At 35.6% G+C, this 15,753-nt stretch overlaps 2 protein-coding genes across 3 annotated transcripts; both read right to left on the bottom strand.

Moving 5' to 3' along the window:
* Positions 1 to 5,444: 5,444 nt before the first annotated feature.
* LOC133851951 (uncharacterized) lies at positions 5,445 to 9,273 on the bottom strand. Of its 2 annotated transcripts, none has more exons than XM_062288588.1 (3): positions 8,986 to 9,273; positions 5,769 to 5,952; positions 5,445 to 5,640 (listed from the first exon to the last, which is right to left on the bottom strand). In XM_062288588.1, the coding sequence occupies exons 1-3, from the start codon at positions 9,175 to 9,177 to the stop codon at positions 5,597 to 5,599; spliced, it is 420 nt and encodes a 139-aa protein (XP_062144572.1). In that variant the 5' UTR covers positions 9,178 to 9,273; the 3' UTR covers positions 5,445 to 5,596. The 2 variants fall into 2 exon arrangements, with proteins under 2 accessions (XP_062144572.1, XP_062144573.1); XM_062288589.1 differs by having other exon boundaries at positions 5,769 to 5,943.
* Positions 9,274 to 10,713: 1,440 nt separating this feature from the next.
* Positions 10,714 to 15,499, bottom strand: LOC133851553 (NPL4-like protein 1). Its single transcript, XM_062287999.1, has 2 exons — positions 14,295 to 15,499; positions 10,714 to 11,331 (listed from the first exon to the last, which is right to left on the bottom strand). Exons 1-2 carry the CDS (start codon positions 15,273 to 15,275, stop codon positions 11,080 to 11,082), a joined length of 1,233 nt encoding a protein of 410 aa, XP_062143983.1. The 5' UTR covers positions 15,276 to 15,499; the 3' UTR covers positions 10,714 to 11,079.
* Positions 15,500 to 15,753: the final 254 nt, after the last annotated feature.

The raw sequence follows: 15,753 nt of genomic DNA, 5'->3' as shown, positions 1-15,753 counted from the left end.
GTTAGGTTTCTCTCAGCCATTAGGGTTGTGGAGTTTTGTTCCTTCGGTAAATCCAGTGGCGACTGCTTTCCCCTAGTCCTCTTTGGGCTATGGTAGTTTGTTTTTCTTTGTTTTTTCTGGTTTATTTCTTTTTTTCAGGCATGAAGACTCAACATAAGACGTCCAGTTGGGGGAGAGACCAATTTGTGCTATGTCGTCGGCGGTGGATGTTTTGGCCGGACTTTCATCTTTTTGCAATTTTTTGAAGCCAGATCTACACATCTTCGTCGATTTCAAGTAGACACGCGCCTCCCAGCTGTAATCACTGTCGTTCTCCACTCCAACCGCCCGTAGTTTTGGTCGTGTCGGAGCAAGGTGCGTGGCCATCACGCGCTAGGGAGCTTTGCTCCCTGGGCCGTGCGTGAGGGTCACGTTCTATTTTTTCAGGCCATGCATGGTGGTGATCAGGTTTAGGACGACCGATCTGCTGTTTGGGGTCATTGGTGGCGGCGCGTGTCCCACACACGCCGTTGTCTGGCAAAGACCGCCTCTGCCTCACTACTGCCGACTTGGATTGGGTGTTTTCTGTCTGTTGTGTTTGTGTATTCCCTTTGTGTCTCCGGCACAGTTTGCTTTTGTAGTGCCCTTGTTTTACTGGAATATTTGTTGGCTTATTGCTAGATCGGCCCTCTTTTATTTTAAGAATAAGCGTTAATGTAAAGAGAGGCTCAAATGTTATTCTTGTAAGATTTGTGTTTTTGCATAAGCAGCTGTTTTTTAAGTCAGATCCTTCTGACTTAAAGTGTTGGGGTCTTGTACCTTTTGTCTCAAGATGTAAGCCCTCGGGCCTTTTCAGTAATATATAGTAGCACATGCTACATGTTCTAAAAAAAATATAATATCATATGATAGTTAAAGGAAGAGAGAGGGGTATAAATTAGTGAGAATTTAATGACAATAAAATTTGATGTTTCTATTATTTTTCCATTTAATATAAGAGAGTTAATTAGGCATATTAATTATATGATATGATAGTTAAAGGAAGAGAGAGGTAGAAATTAGTGAGAATTTAATGACAATAAAATTTGACATTTATATTATTTTTCTATTTAATACAAGAAAGTTAATTAGGCATATTAAACACACTATTTATTTCACGTGAAATACATAGACCGGTTCAGTTTTACTTAAATGACCGGTTTTCAACTTAAATTACTTAAATGACCAGTTTTCAACTTAAATGACCGGTTCAATGTTTAAAAAATATAGGTTCACGCCATGTGTCATAATTCTAGGCTAATTCAAAGTTGGAACTCAACTTTTATATATATATGATAGTTAAAGGAAGAGAGAGAGGTAGAAATTAGTGAGAATTCAATGACAATGAAGTATTTGTACTTCATCAAATAGAAATTCCTAGAAGCAAAGGTTTCTACTACCCGATTAGGGTGGAGGGGGTACTTTACATAGGTCCGAAGTTTACCTTACAGGAGTTAGTACACAAATTTAGTGGCCTTGCAATTCCTCTTCACAAAAAATAAAAAATAAATAAATAAAAAAGAGAAGAAGAAGAAAAAGAAGAGATATGGTTAGGACTTAGGAGATAGAGTAATATATTTCACTTAGTTTGGACAACTACTTTTTGTAAATTCCCTCCAATTAAAACAGGGATTCATAGGACAAGAAGCGCTTTTTTTTTTTTTTTTTTTTTTTTTATAATTTTTAATTTTTAATTTTTTTATGAAACCAAAAGCAATCTATAGTTCCTTGGTTATAGTAGACCTTCACATTATGCAAGAGATTGGTAGGTTTTGTATGTATTGTAGAAAGAGAAATGCTACACACATTTCTACTCTCACACTAGCAGGTGCATACATCCTAATGTGGCACTAAAAATCACCATTAAATGAACCCACATCCTGATGTTGATTTATTTATACAGGTTTCAGATGTTTCTTCTTATCTGTAAAAGTTATTCTCTTTTGTTATAGATAGATTTTTTTGTAAAGGTCACTTCAATCCTCAACTTTCACTACATATAATACCTTCAATGAGTTTAATAATTTGGACTACATATACTTAAATATTAAATGTTTATTTACCCTTTTTGTGCAAGTAAATTCTCTCAAGTTACCATTTAAATGGAGGGTTTGGTCTATAATATATACTATATATTTGATAACACTTTTCAATTGTTCTTTTAAATTTCACTTTTTATGGGTGTACTTGACTCTTCCCAAGAATCATAAGTTAATTGCGTAAAAATTTTGTAAAAGTTAAACAACTGATCAAACATTATCATATTTTGAAAAGCCACAATACTTAAATAGCTTATATCTCTCGTAATAAATCGATAAGCATATTAAAATATCTTTATTTTAATGGATTTCTTAATCCATTAAGTTCCTATATTCCTATAAATTGTTTGTGTACTAAATTAACTCAAAAGTAAGAATAATTAATTTTGAGTGGGGAATCAAAAATCAAATGGCTAATAAATATATGGTGGTGGTAATGGAGTTGATTATTCTGATCATGATGTTTGAATTAGTGCAAGCTAATGACCTTATTAACCTACCCTTTCTCTCCAGTACCTCTTCACTTCCCAACTATCTTCATCGTCGCTCTCAACTTGATGTTATGGGTCGTAGGGGCGTATTAGATAAATGCCTTCGAAATGAAGTTCGAGAATGTAAAAGAAAATATGAAATTGGAAGCCTTGAATTTAAGAAGTGTTTCATTTATTCTTTTTTCCAGTGCTGTTATAAGTTCAAATCACAAGTTAATATTGTTAAAGATAGGGACATCATATTTCATGCTCGTGTTAAAGAGTGCATGGATTTGTGCTTTCCAACATCGAAAGAGTTTGACATCGATAATTATGGAGCTTGTTTATTCAACTGTTATGAAAAGCACATCAAGAGGAATTAATCTGCATTGAGATGTTGTAATAGAAGGTTCCCAATCTTAAGACTTTTTCCCAAAGCTCCTTGTTACCTAATTTATACATTAAGGTAATGTTTGGGTAACTCATGTTTTTGTATTATAATTTATTATTTTTGGAAAATATGCTTGGGTTGATTTTTAAAATTCAAATTCTACTCAAGTTTTATCAAACTTTTTCTAATTTTGTTTCAAGTTCTCTAAACATCCAAACATAATTTTAAAAAACAAATACTATCGGTATTTGTAATTTTGAATATAGTGCAAAATAGTAGAATACAAGACAAAAGAAAAAAATTGAACACCCAAACGAGCCCTAAGCTTATCAAACTCCAATTTGCGTTGATGGTTAATTAATTTCAGGGTCAATAAGATGGCATTACGGGTACGTTGTGGGATCTTGGAGTTGGTGTGGATATACAACTCTTTGTTTTATTGCTCTTATTTTTTATTTTATTTTTTTCCTTTTGTGGGTCTCTATTGAGTTATAATGATATGAAGATGTATAAACACTATTATTTGATATTATGTTTGGATTGTAATTTTGCTTTTTGGGCATGATGGACTTGGAATTGGGTCATTAAGGAGTTGTTTATGTTATTTGACTATTCTTAGGGTGATTGAGAGCATACTAATCTCATTTGGTTATGCGTTAGACCCTTATGCTAATAACTTTTTGTATTAGATATTTCTTTTGAGTGGTTAAAAAAAACTATGCAAGTCATTGCCATCCGACGAGTAAGGCTATACATCACTCTCCTCCCATCCCTCCCAAAGCTTATGTAATGTGGTCCTCCCAATTAAAGAAACTAGCTCATAACCTGCACAATTCGCGGGATTATTTATTATAATTTAATTTTAAAATTTAAAAAAACATCTCCTTTGCACATAGAACATTGCATGAATATATAAGTCGCATAAAATTTTACTATCAAAAGAACCATAATTTTAGTTTTAATCCATATAAATTAAAAACATTTAAAATATTCTTAGATGTGTAGTTTAAAATGGAAAGAAGTGTAAAGAGAACAAAGTAACAATTGAAAAACCTGGATTCTGATTATCAAAGCATTAATAGTAGGATTAATAGTAGGAATCTCTACTATTATTAGTGTGATACCTATTACATTTTTTAATTTTATTTTTTTTAGTGAATACCACGTAGGACTTTGTGTACAAAGCGTATGCAAGAAACATTTCTTAAATTAAAACATGTTAAAATCTTTGTTCCCATAGGTGTAGTTTAGAATGAAAATGAGTACGAAGAAAAATAACAAGAAGAAAACCATGATTTTGATTACAAAAGCATAAAATAGAAAATTAGCAGGAATTTTTTATATCGTCAGTGTGATACCTAATATATTTCAATCATATATAATTCTGAACGTTCAAAAAAGCAAATGAATGAAATAAAATAAAATAAAATGATGGGTTCACGCCACGTGTTACAATTTTAGGCCAACTCTAAGTTGGAACTCGTCTTATATATATATATATATATATATATATATATATATATGATAAGGAAAAGTTTTTAATTTTAGATTTTTCAAAAAAAATTCTCACCACTTAATGCTATAATGACACTTAATGCTATAATGCGAAAAAGTCTTTATTTTGGTTTCATGAAGATTCACACTCATGATCTTTACATTAAAGCACAATAAAAATCATGATAAAACTGGTTCAACCTTTAAAATTCACCGGTTTTTTACTTAAAAGACCGGTTCAGTGTTTAAAAATGATGGGTTCACACCACGTGTCACAATTCAAGTGAAATAAATGGTGTATTTAATATGCCTAATTAACTCTTTTATATTAAATATAAAAATAATACAAACGTCACATTTTATTGTCATTAAATTCTCATTATTTTCTACTTCTCTCTCTTCCTTTAACTATCATATATATATATATATGAGTTGCGTTCCAACTTAGAGTTAGCCTAGAATTATGACATGTGGCGTAAACCCATATTTTTTAAACATTGAACTGATAATTTAAGTAGAAAACTAGTCATTTAAGTAAAACTGAACCAGTTCATATATTTTAAGTGAAATAAATGATGTATTTAATATGCCTAATTAACTCTCTTATATTGAATAAAAAAAAAATAGAAACGTCAAATTTTATTGTCATTAAATTCTCACTAATTTCTACCTCTCTCGCCCTTTAACTATCATATCATATATAGGGTTGAGCATGGGGCGAGAGGGGGAGGGGGAGGGGGGTTTCCCCCCTTTTTGGGTCCACCCCGCACCCATGCGGGTTCCCTAAAGGAGACCCGTAAACCGCTAAAATTCCTTTGAATTCGTGCGAGGCGGTTGTGGGTGGGGCGGGGATACCCAGGGCAAGGATCCGAGTCTGCGGGGCGGGTTGGGTTTGTTTGAGTGGCAGTTTTGTAATTTTTTGTATTAAAAATTCAAAAATATACTGGTTTTTATAGCCTGGACATTTATGATAACTCAACAAACTCAACAACCCATCCAAAATCAGTCAGCAACCCATCCAAACAAAACAAGTAAAATCCTAAGTAGCCAGCACAATTACAAACAAGCAAAATCCAGTAACCCATTCAGCCTTGTCAGTTGTTACAGTCTTACAGACTCACAAACAACATCCAATCCAAAACAAAACAAGCAAAATGCAACATCAATCTTTAGTCTTCACATCACTAATCCTCCTCAAGCAAAATATCGATGTTCTTCAAAGTTATTTCTACAAAGAATGAAATAAAAAAAAAAAAAAAAAAAGAAAGGAAAAAAGAATTACATTCTCAATTGAAACCGATAATTAGAATATTTAAATAGAAAAATAAATTAAGAAGTGAATAATAGAAAGCTTACCTGACTCGAGCCTATAACTTTCAGGATCATCAACCGTCTCTGCGTCATAACCATTGCCACTGCTTAGGGGTTTTAATCTTAACCAGTTTTGTGCACACACCAATGCTTCAACCGTTGTTGGGGCTAATGAACTTCGAAAAGGATCCAACACGTCTTCCAGTGCTAAACACCAACTCTGAAGCAACTGTAGTAATGAGAATGGCCAACACAATACGTGCTATTTGGGTAAGTACTGAGAATTTGGTTGAGTCTACCTTCCACCAATTTAAAATATCGAAGTTCACATTTAGTTTTTCAACCTCCTCCATCAAATACCGATCTATCTCCGATTTGCTTTGAACGTCACTTTTAGAAGTTTGGTTATTATGAAACCTATTCATTAAGTGATATGAACGATTCTCAGTTTCTTTTGCCATTGAGGAACCTTGAGGAAATGCACTACTATGTTCATCTTGAGATAAACTCTCTTCAGCGTTGAAGTGATCATATAATTTTTTAAAGTAGTTCTTCAATTTTATTATCATATCAGTACATTGCTCAACACTAAGAACATCTTTGAACCAATATTCCAATGACCCCAATTTGGTTCGTAGATCAAGTATAACAACAACAAACAACAACACGTTAACCTTATCAAGATCCCCCCAATACTTATTATACATCGACATCGTTTTCCCCGCCATAGAATTCAATACATAATCATCACTGTCACCATATTCTTGTAAATGCAGTTGAATGTCAGAAACTTCTTGAATATACATATTACATGTCACATACAAAGACTCCAACAGTTGCATTGTGACTTCATAAAAAAGTCTGAGAAACTTGAGAAAAATCTTAATACGAGCCCAATCTTCATAATTAGTTGGTTCTAAACCTTTTTTACCATCCCACAATGCAGAAACATAGTGTCCATTTAAATTTTCCCTAATTTCAAAAGCATTTTGACCTTTTTTTGCACCTTCCAATATCTTAAATATAGGTTTCATCTAGCCCTGTTCACTAAACCCTTTTCCCTTCCCTCCCCTCCTTTTCGTCAGCTTGTGTTAGTACGGAATCTACGGATAGCAGAGAAGTTTGAAAAAGAATCTAACATTTTATTTTATTCCAATTTTACCCTAAATCTTTCAAAATGAAAAACCAAAAAAGTTGGGAATAAACTGAAAAGTTGAAAGTAAAATAGGAATAGAATAAAATGTTGACTTCTTCCAAAAGATAACATTTCAGTCTATTCCAATTTTATCCCCAACTTTTTAATATGAAGAACCAAAAAAAAGGTAATAAACTAAAATGTTTGGGGTAAAATAGGAATAGAATAAAATAGTTGGCTTCTCAAGAAGCCAACTATTTCAGTTCCTGATTACCCGTATTGACAGGGGGAAAAGGAAGTGGGGAGGGGAGGGAGAAGGGGTTTAATAAACAGGGCCCTAGTTGGAACATCCAAACACAACAACCCATTGAAATTAATTTTTTCTCTTTCCATACAAGTCTTAAAGCTCTCAAATCTTGCAGAAGAAGACTTTAAATATTTAACTGCACTTCTAACCTTCATAATGGATTGATCAACCTCTTTCAACCCCTCAAACACAATAAGATTTAAGATATGTGCACAATACCTCACATGCATAAACTGATTCTCTAATATGGCGTTAGGCTTATGAACACTTCTCTTCCTTAAGTACTCTAAAGCGGTATCATTGGAAGAAGCATTATCAACTGTGATAGTGAAAATGCTCCCAATGCCCCACTCATGCATACACGACTCAATCTATGCCCCAATTGTCTTACCTTTATGATTAGGAATTAAACAAAAGTTTAAAATTCATTTGTGTAAGTTCCATTCACTATCAATAAAATGAGCGGTGATACACGTGTAATTAAGGTTCTGTATCGAAGTCCAACAATTAGTGGTAAGACAAACCATTCTCCTAAACTTTTATTTCTCAGACATAAAGAGCCTAACACAATCTCTCATCATAGTAAAATGGGAAGGAATTGAAAACCTAGGTTCAATTGTTTTCATGAAGTCCTTAAACCCTTCACCTTCCACAAACCTAAATGACAACTCTTCCACTATGATCATCTTAGAAATTGCTGCCTTTTTTTTTGAAGCATTATATTTAGCAATCACAAGGTTACCACAAGATCCTTCACCCACTACTGCTTGTTCTTTCCTCTTAGCCTCAAAAAGCTCAACTTCAAATGTGTCTTATCAAACTTATCAGGATATTTTTTTTACATCTTTTTCTGATATGTTGTAGTATAGATGAAGTACCATGGCTTATAGGGTGACAATTAAACTCCCTCTTATAATAATTGCATGTGATTTATGATCATTGGGGTCACTCGCCTCTAACTTGGTAAAATATTCCCAAACCGTTGATGTTTGCTCAATTTTTTTAGGATTTTGAGGGTTAATAGTTGAAGAACTAGAACCAATATTAGTATCCAAAAGACTAGGCCTAGATGAAGCAGAACTAGAACCAATAGTACCACTAGTTGAATCATCCATGACTTTTGAGTCTACAATTTAAGTGGGAAAAAAAAAAAAAAAAAACATAATCAACATAGGCTAAAATACATACCAAATCTCTCAAAATGGCAAACAGGGGCTACACAACTATTACTTGCTAAACAACACCAAAGCAACTAACCAAACACAAAACAGCAAAACCAAATGTCTCCAAATACAATAGAATGGCAAATGTATAAAATTAAAGCAAGCAAAATGAAAATAAAATTGAGAATACAAGCTCAAAATACAACAGAAAGCTAGTGCAGAATTTGCAGGTGGAGCAACTAAAGCAGTCTATAGTTTAATGCATCAATTAAGTAAAATGTGACAAATGGTGAAAAAAATTTAATGCCCAATCTGGCATTAGAGTCATAAGAATAAAAGAGGAATAAATTTTTTGGCTTATACCACAATGCCACAACAGAATCATGTTTTCTAACCACAGGACCAGCAAGAGGCAAATCAACACAAAGGAACCCTAAATACCAAAGGAAGTCATACAAATTGGAAAATGCCTACCATTTCACTAATACCAAACATCAAATACATCAAGAACTGAAAAAACCAGAATCGAAATGCAATTCAACAGCCCAACAATCAGCATCTGGATTAAGCTATCAACAAAAAAATCCAACATCCTAAAGGCTAAAAGAAGAACAAAAATTCACAAATTATTATAGTAATATAATTAAAAATTGGTACCTTCTTTCTTTGGGTCTTCGACGTCGAGAAGCTTGTAATGGTGACAACGACAATGGAGATGGAGATGGCAACAACAATGGCAATGGCAACTAACCCCGCACCTTTTTCTGGGTCTTCAATGACAAAAAGCGACGGAGATGCAGAGGCGAATAGGCGATGATTTGGGTGAAGGACTGAAGGTGACGACGACATTGGAGACTCGGAGAGGGTGAACACTATGAAGAATTGAAGAACGGCGTGTCTATGTAAAAGAAAGAATAAATGAAAGGGTGCGGCGTTGTGCTAGGGTTAGTTTTTACTTTTTAGGGTTTTTTGTTTTGTTTCTTTTTTCTTTTAATGGTGCGGTGCGGGTGTGGGGCTGGTCCTCAGTAATTTCCAAACAGCCCACCCGCAGCCCGCACCGCACCATGTGGGGGGCCCAAAATTGGCCCGTGACCTGCGTTGCATATGCGGTTTATTGGGCGTTTGGGGCGGGGCAGGGCGGGTTTATATATAAAAGCCGAGTTCCAACTTTGAGTTAGCCTAGAATTATGACACGTGGCGTGAACCCATATTTTTTTAAACATTGAACTGGTCATTTAAGTAGAAAACTGGTCATATAAGTAAAACTGAATTGGTCCATGCATTTCAAGTGAAATAAATGGTGTATTTAATATGCCTAATTAATTCTCTTATATTAAATAAAAAAATAATAGAAACGTCAAATTTTCTTGTCATTAAATTCTCACTAATTTCTACCTCTCTCTCTTCCTTTAACTCTCATATTATATATATATATATATAAGCCGAGTTCCAACTTAAATTTTTGTGAACAAATATTTTAAAAAGTTTTACTTTTTATCGATTAATAATAAAAAGTACGATGGAGATGTGTTTAAATTCTAAAATTAAATTATAATGAAAAATTTCACGCATAGCGCGGGTTATGAGCTAGTCTTACTAATAATAAAGGAGTCGATCCTACATTCCGTGTAATAATCAATGTCTGAGGACATAGAAAACCTTAATAGAGATTTTATAAACGAAAGTATGTATATCGTAGTGGATAGAGCCAAGGGGATTCTAGTTCAACTCGGAATTTCATTGCTGCTTCATTTGATATTGGGCAAACAAAAAATGTGACTTTAAACTAAATTACAAGAAATTATTAGGAGTGCATTTTTAAAAATTACGATTTAAAAATGTATATAAATTTGTATTCAAATCACGGTCGGAGCCATTTTCCATGTTTGAAATCATTGAACGAGCGACTCATGAATGCTACCGGGTTGGACAATCCAATAACTCGAACACGGGGTAAAGATGTGCATCTTTAAAAATGCATAATTTCAAATAATAAATTACAATTTTAAAAGTTAAACTACATTCGCATTTACAAATTGCATGTTTAAAAATTACTATTTTTAAATCAAACGTTTTAAAATCGTAAACCTAAAATAACCTAGTTGCTTTTGACAACTACAACCATGAAAAAGGATGCTGTAAAGAAGCTGCGACTAGAAAGAGTTGCCTTAATTTTATTAAATAAATTAAGAATATTTTTACAGAAAACATTTTATATCTTACATCTAATGATTGTTTTTCCTTTCTTTGTTTGTCAAGAAAAAGTAAAGCTCATTTTTCCAATATTGAGCAACTTGAGCTAGGTTTATTGAAAAGACAACACTGCACAAGCAAAATGGATTGGGACAGTGGGAGTGGGAAGGAAGGAGGAAAGAAAACAAGAAATTAAGACATAAAATTCATACTATAAATTGCAAGGCCAACTTAAATATGAGACGATAACATAATTTGTATTCTGGTTGCAGTTGGCAGTAACGCTAAAACACATCAAACCAAAAACCTCAGCACCTTCCAGCCATAAATATCCAAAGGATCCAAGGCAATATAAATTTTATGATACTATGATTTGATACAAACTTAAACTGCCAGTGAATAAAGCCATTTTATACTCCAAACTACCTTTTAGGGCAGTGCATTGCACCAGAAAGCAATTGAGATTGCTTCAGAAAACCTTTTAATTAGCTTAAATACATTGCCATAAACATCCTAAATGAAAAGATGTATCAGATCTCAAAGGACACAGAACTAACATTAAGAACTGGCCAAGGACTCAATTAGGAGCTGGTAACCTTCTGGTACAGCTGACTGTCCCTGGACACACTCTGCCAGTGCAGGAACATCAGAACTGAGGTCTAAAAATCTGGCCAGTAGAAGCAGCAAATGAAAATCTGAAATACGCTTCACAAAAGAAAGACTCCTTGTCCTGTCCAGATGATTCTTCAGCGCCCTCAGGGTCAGGGGGATATTCCGGTTTTCAATGGGAAACGATGATGAAAGTGGACCCTGCATTGAAACATATAAGTTCATATTAGTGCTACACTAGTACCTCACAGTATAGAAGCAAGTGAACAAGGTTTATAGAATTTCTGCATATCATGTAGAACAGAGAAAGCAGATAAGTCAATGCAGCAACTGAATCTTTGCAGTTGAAAATGGATCGGTACATAATAAAGAAAAAGATCCACTCGGTAAATGCCTCTCAACTACATATACGACTATGCAGTAAATGATCAGAGAAAAAAGCAGTTCGAAGTGCAAATGTCATGACTATGGATGCTTTCAATGGACCATAAGTATACGGTGTGCTTCCAACATCATAAGTACCTCATAAATAAGTTCCAACACCTAAGAATGATGGAAATTGTAGCGACAAAAAGGGGCATACATAAAACACCCTACCATTACATGCTTACAAATAAAAGAATTCCTCTAAACTAGGTTCGATGAACTTTCTCCAAACCAGTCATAAAAATGAAAATGTGCCCTTTAACAGGTAAGAAACACATACCTATTTAATAAAATTCCTTCCAACTGTCTATACAATTAAAAAAGCATGTGATTTTCACATGCTTAAAGGACATATGTCATTTTTATAGATGAGGTTGGAGGAACTTCCTCCAAACCCAATTTGAAGGAAAACTCTGTTCCAAATAAAATTCTATAATTGAGAACAGCCAACAAAGATAATCCAGCACCAAACAAAACAAGCTACAACTGTATCGTCACTGAATGAAAGAAAGACGAGACTGTATGCAGAAATGTAAAGAAAACACAAATATTCCATTTATTGGCAAAATTAGCAAAGATGGTAAGAAAAAAATTCATGAACCAGAATTTAGGCACAGATGGCATTTCCAACTCGTTGCATTCTATGAGACAAATATAGAATTTGTGGTAAATGACATGCCCAAGGAGAATGTGAACAGTATCCAGGACAACCTGACGAGGCTATCCCAGATCAATGCTTAATGCCATAAGGGTTGAGAGCGTCTTAATACTTCAGGACATTGGAAGTCAAAGGGTTCATTTGTTAGGATTGGGGATCAAAAGCCCAGATCTATTATTAAAAAAAGAATAATACTATACATCACCCCCCACAGTGTATGTGGTATGGTCTCCCGTAGTATTTGATGCATGGAGATTGATTTTTTGGTTGGGAGGACCACGCCACATAGGCTTTTGGGGATTGGGGGTGATGTATATAAAGAAATAATCTATTTTATTTTTTTTACAAAATATGCCTAAAAATCAAGAGAAACATTAAAAAAGAAAAGAAGAAGAAAAGGATTACGACTAGTAATTTAATCATTTAAACCTTTACCCATAAACAGCACAACAGAGCAGTACAACTAGAGCATAAACTAGCTGAAAGAAGAAGCTTTAGAAAATTCTCCAATGTAACACAAACAAGAATAAAAAGTTAACCTATTTTGAAGTTTAACCAGTTAAAAAAGCCCAGGGCAATGCTTTACAATAATGGGAATTTGATGCATGAAATAGAATTGAACAGTGGAGGATGAGAATGAAAGTTTAGAGTATTTTGATGCTCTGGCTGTTCTTTGTATTTCGGGTTTGCTTTGTATTTTGGATTTGATTTTCATATGTATTTTGGGTTGTGGGTGTCTTTTTGGGAGGGTTGTTCGGGTTTTCTTGCGGGTTTTAGGGGGTTTGTTGGGTTAGGGTACTTTCAGGGTGGGTTTGGGTGTTTGATGGGGGCTTCTTCTGTTTTTTGGGCTATGGGTGCTCCTTGTGGGTTTCGGGTTTTAGGGTTGATCCTTGTGGGTTTGTTTGGGTTTTTTTTCCTTTTGTGAGTTGGCTTTGGTGGTTCCTGTGTATACCCTCGGTGTACTTAGGGGCGCCTTACGCTTTTTAATAAAATTTCTTACTTAAAATTAAAAAAAAAAAAATTTTAACCAGCAAAAAAAATCCCAGGGCAAGGCTTCACAATATTGGGAATTTGATGCATGAACTAGAAGTTTCTGCCATGTTAATAAATGGAGAAAAAGGAAGGAGTGCAGGAACTAAATTCATTTGTTGTTTTGGGATGACAATTGTAGATATCCAAAAATTACGATTATGAATTTAACAAAAGTGATTATAGGCATGATTGACATAAAAAGGCTCTTTAACTTGCAATCCCTGATGCTATATTTCCTAGTCAAGGCCTAGTCTAGTTGTTAGCGGTGCTACAAGCCTATTGATTGGCCATGGGTCAGCAATCTATCACTAACTCCTTACTATTACAGACATCACATGCGCCAGAATCTCTTATGCCAATAATAATTATGCTCATGCTTTAACTTTTGTTTGAACAAATGAGAGATTACACCCTGGTGGAAAAGAAGGCAGACTTCATCATGCGGCTCTTAATTTTAACCTCAAAATCCTCAACGTCAAAATTTTCCCTATTAATTCTTTTTCTCACTTCCTCTGCGGGTAAGTGCTAAAAGTTTTCTTCTACAACTACTCCCACCTTGAGGAAAAGGCATGAGTGCCCCTCGTCAAAATCTAAAGCAAAGACTTACTTGGTTAACGTCTCAAGGGAGCAGTTTTTTTTTGAAAAAATGTTCTGATGTGAAAAAAACGTGAAAACTGTTTTTGTATTTTTAGAGTGTTTTGTATTTCAGTTGTTAGTTAATGTCTTTGTTTTGAGAAAAGAAAACAAAATACTGACAATTGGACTTTTCTAAGATACCATACTTACAAAAAACTTTACTAAGATAAGATTTACTAAGATAACATAAATGATAAACCCCAACAAGCAATCCGTGTCATTAACAATGATGCTAAAAGTGCCCTATCACAAGCCTTAAAAGCTCACAATTTGTATACTTGCTAAAACCAAAAAAGATTGAAAATTTCTTATAGGAAAAACGTAACAACAATTCAATACAGATAAAGCGACCCCAAGAACATGAATTGAAAGCAAGTAAAAGATTTGAGTAATGTAGTCGATCTAGACATACCTGGTGATCGAAAATCTTAACCACCACCAAGAAAAAATCATTGTCAACCTCCCTAGTATCCTTCACCCCAACCATTACATCCTTCTTCATCTTCGACAGCTTCGGATCGGCGTCCTCAGCAATCTCGGTCACGAACCACCCTTCCTTGAACAACCTAACACACACATCGCTCATCTGAAACGCCTCGAAGTGCACATCAGCCCCACCGTCCTCGTTCACTTCCAGCTTCACCACGGCCGTGATCCACTCCTTCAAGCCGCTCTCGGCATGAAACTCCGCCGCCTGAAGCACCTCGCGGTTCGACAAAGTGTAGTCCTTCTTGTCCTGACTGATCGTCTGCGTGAATATGAACCCGACCCTCCTCATCCCCAACCCCATCGCGATCGCTTCCACGAGCTTTTCCTCATCTTGGTCTCTCAGAATCAGCAAATTCTCTTCAGTCCCTTGCTGTGGCGGCTCGTAGATGAAGTCCACCTCGACCTTGCCCACGTCCGAAACGGTGCCGTACATGAACCCAGCCCGCTTCACGGCGAACGCGAGCGTATCGTTCACGTAGTTCTGGAACGCGTTGGCGCAGTCGCGGTCGAACGAGACGAGCTCGCAATGCGGGTTCTCCTGGCGCGTGACGCGCATCTGCTTGGCGATAAGGTCGTCCATGGTCATCTTGCGGCCGAACGAGCCGGCGGGGTGGAAGGCCGGGCCGGAGACGGTGCGCTCGCCCTCGTAGGTGAGGAAGACGATGGAGCCGTGGGAGAGATTGAGCGCGGAGAGAGGCGTGCCAGGGTTCGTCATGTCGGTAAATTTGATAAGATCGGCCGGGGTTTTGGCCAAGAGCAGGTTTTGGTTGGTGGAGAGGGTTTGATTGTCAACGGGAATTCGAAGCTGGGATTGGATTAGGGTTTTCAGTTGCGAGACTGTGATCTGCGGGTTCTCGATTGAGACTCGCTCCAAGCCGTCGCGGCTTCGGACTCTGAGCATCATCCTGAAGAACTAAAAGCGTGCTCTCTGACGGCGAATTCAGAGTAAAAATAAATCCTTTGAAGACGCTGGCTGCTGCAGCGGTTTTGGGCGGAATTTGATTCTTTAAAGTGGATGGAGTGCAATTGAAGTGAGGCTTAAAGTTTCTCGAATTCGCTTTCTTGATGAAGGGGAAGGGGAAAAGAATACTGGAGGAGGAACAGTTGGATGGGGAAGAATTACGTGGAAGCAGGAGTTTTGTTAGGGTATATATACATATACCATTAGATATCCTGATCCGTCGGCTGGTGGGAGTCCCACGTGGACTTGTACAATAAAGTCTTCTATCAACTGGAATTTGGATCCTCTCTCCGTCGGGGGTATTATTATTTTTATGGAAATGTGAAAAGATAATCATGTCTTTACTGTTATACTAAATGAAGAGTATCCTCGTATTTCATATAGATCTTATCATGTTAATATTCAGGCCCAGTTTTGTAAT

Source organism: Alnus glutinosa, chromosome 12 (genome assembly GCF_958979055.1).
Source record: "Alnus glutinosa chromosome 12, dhAlnGlut1.1, whole genome shotgun sequence".
In the NCBI taxonomy this organism is placed as follows: domain Eukaryota; kingdom Viridiplantae; phylum Streptophyta; class Magnoliopsida; order Fagales; family Betulaceae; genus Alnus; species Alnus glutinosa.
Note: the sequence above shows the minus strand (reverse complement) of the source record. Positions and strands in the feature narration are given on the sequence as shown.

Coding starts and splice junctions, on each gene's coding strand:
- LOC133851553 (XM_062287999.1), bottom strand. CDS start 15,275: ATGATGCTCAGAGTCCGAAGCCGCGACGGCTTGGAGCGAGTCTCAATC. Junction 11,332..14,294: donor TTAAGATTTTCGATCACCAG/GTATGTCTAGAT, acceptor GTTTCAATGCAG/GGTCCACTTTCATCATCGTT.
- LOC133851951 (XM_062288588.1), bottom strand. CDS start 9,177: ATGTCGTCGTCACCTTCAGTCCTTCACCCAAATCATCGCCTATTCGCC. Junction 5,953..8,985: donor CGAAGACCCAAAGAAAGAAG/GTACCAATTTTT, acceptor TCATTACTACAG/TTGCTTCAGAGTTGGTGTTT. Junction 5,641..5,768: donor AAGTTATAGGCTCGAGTCAG/GTAAGCTTTCTA, acceptor CATTCTTTGTAG/AAATAACTTTGAAGAACATC.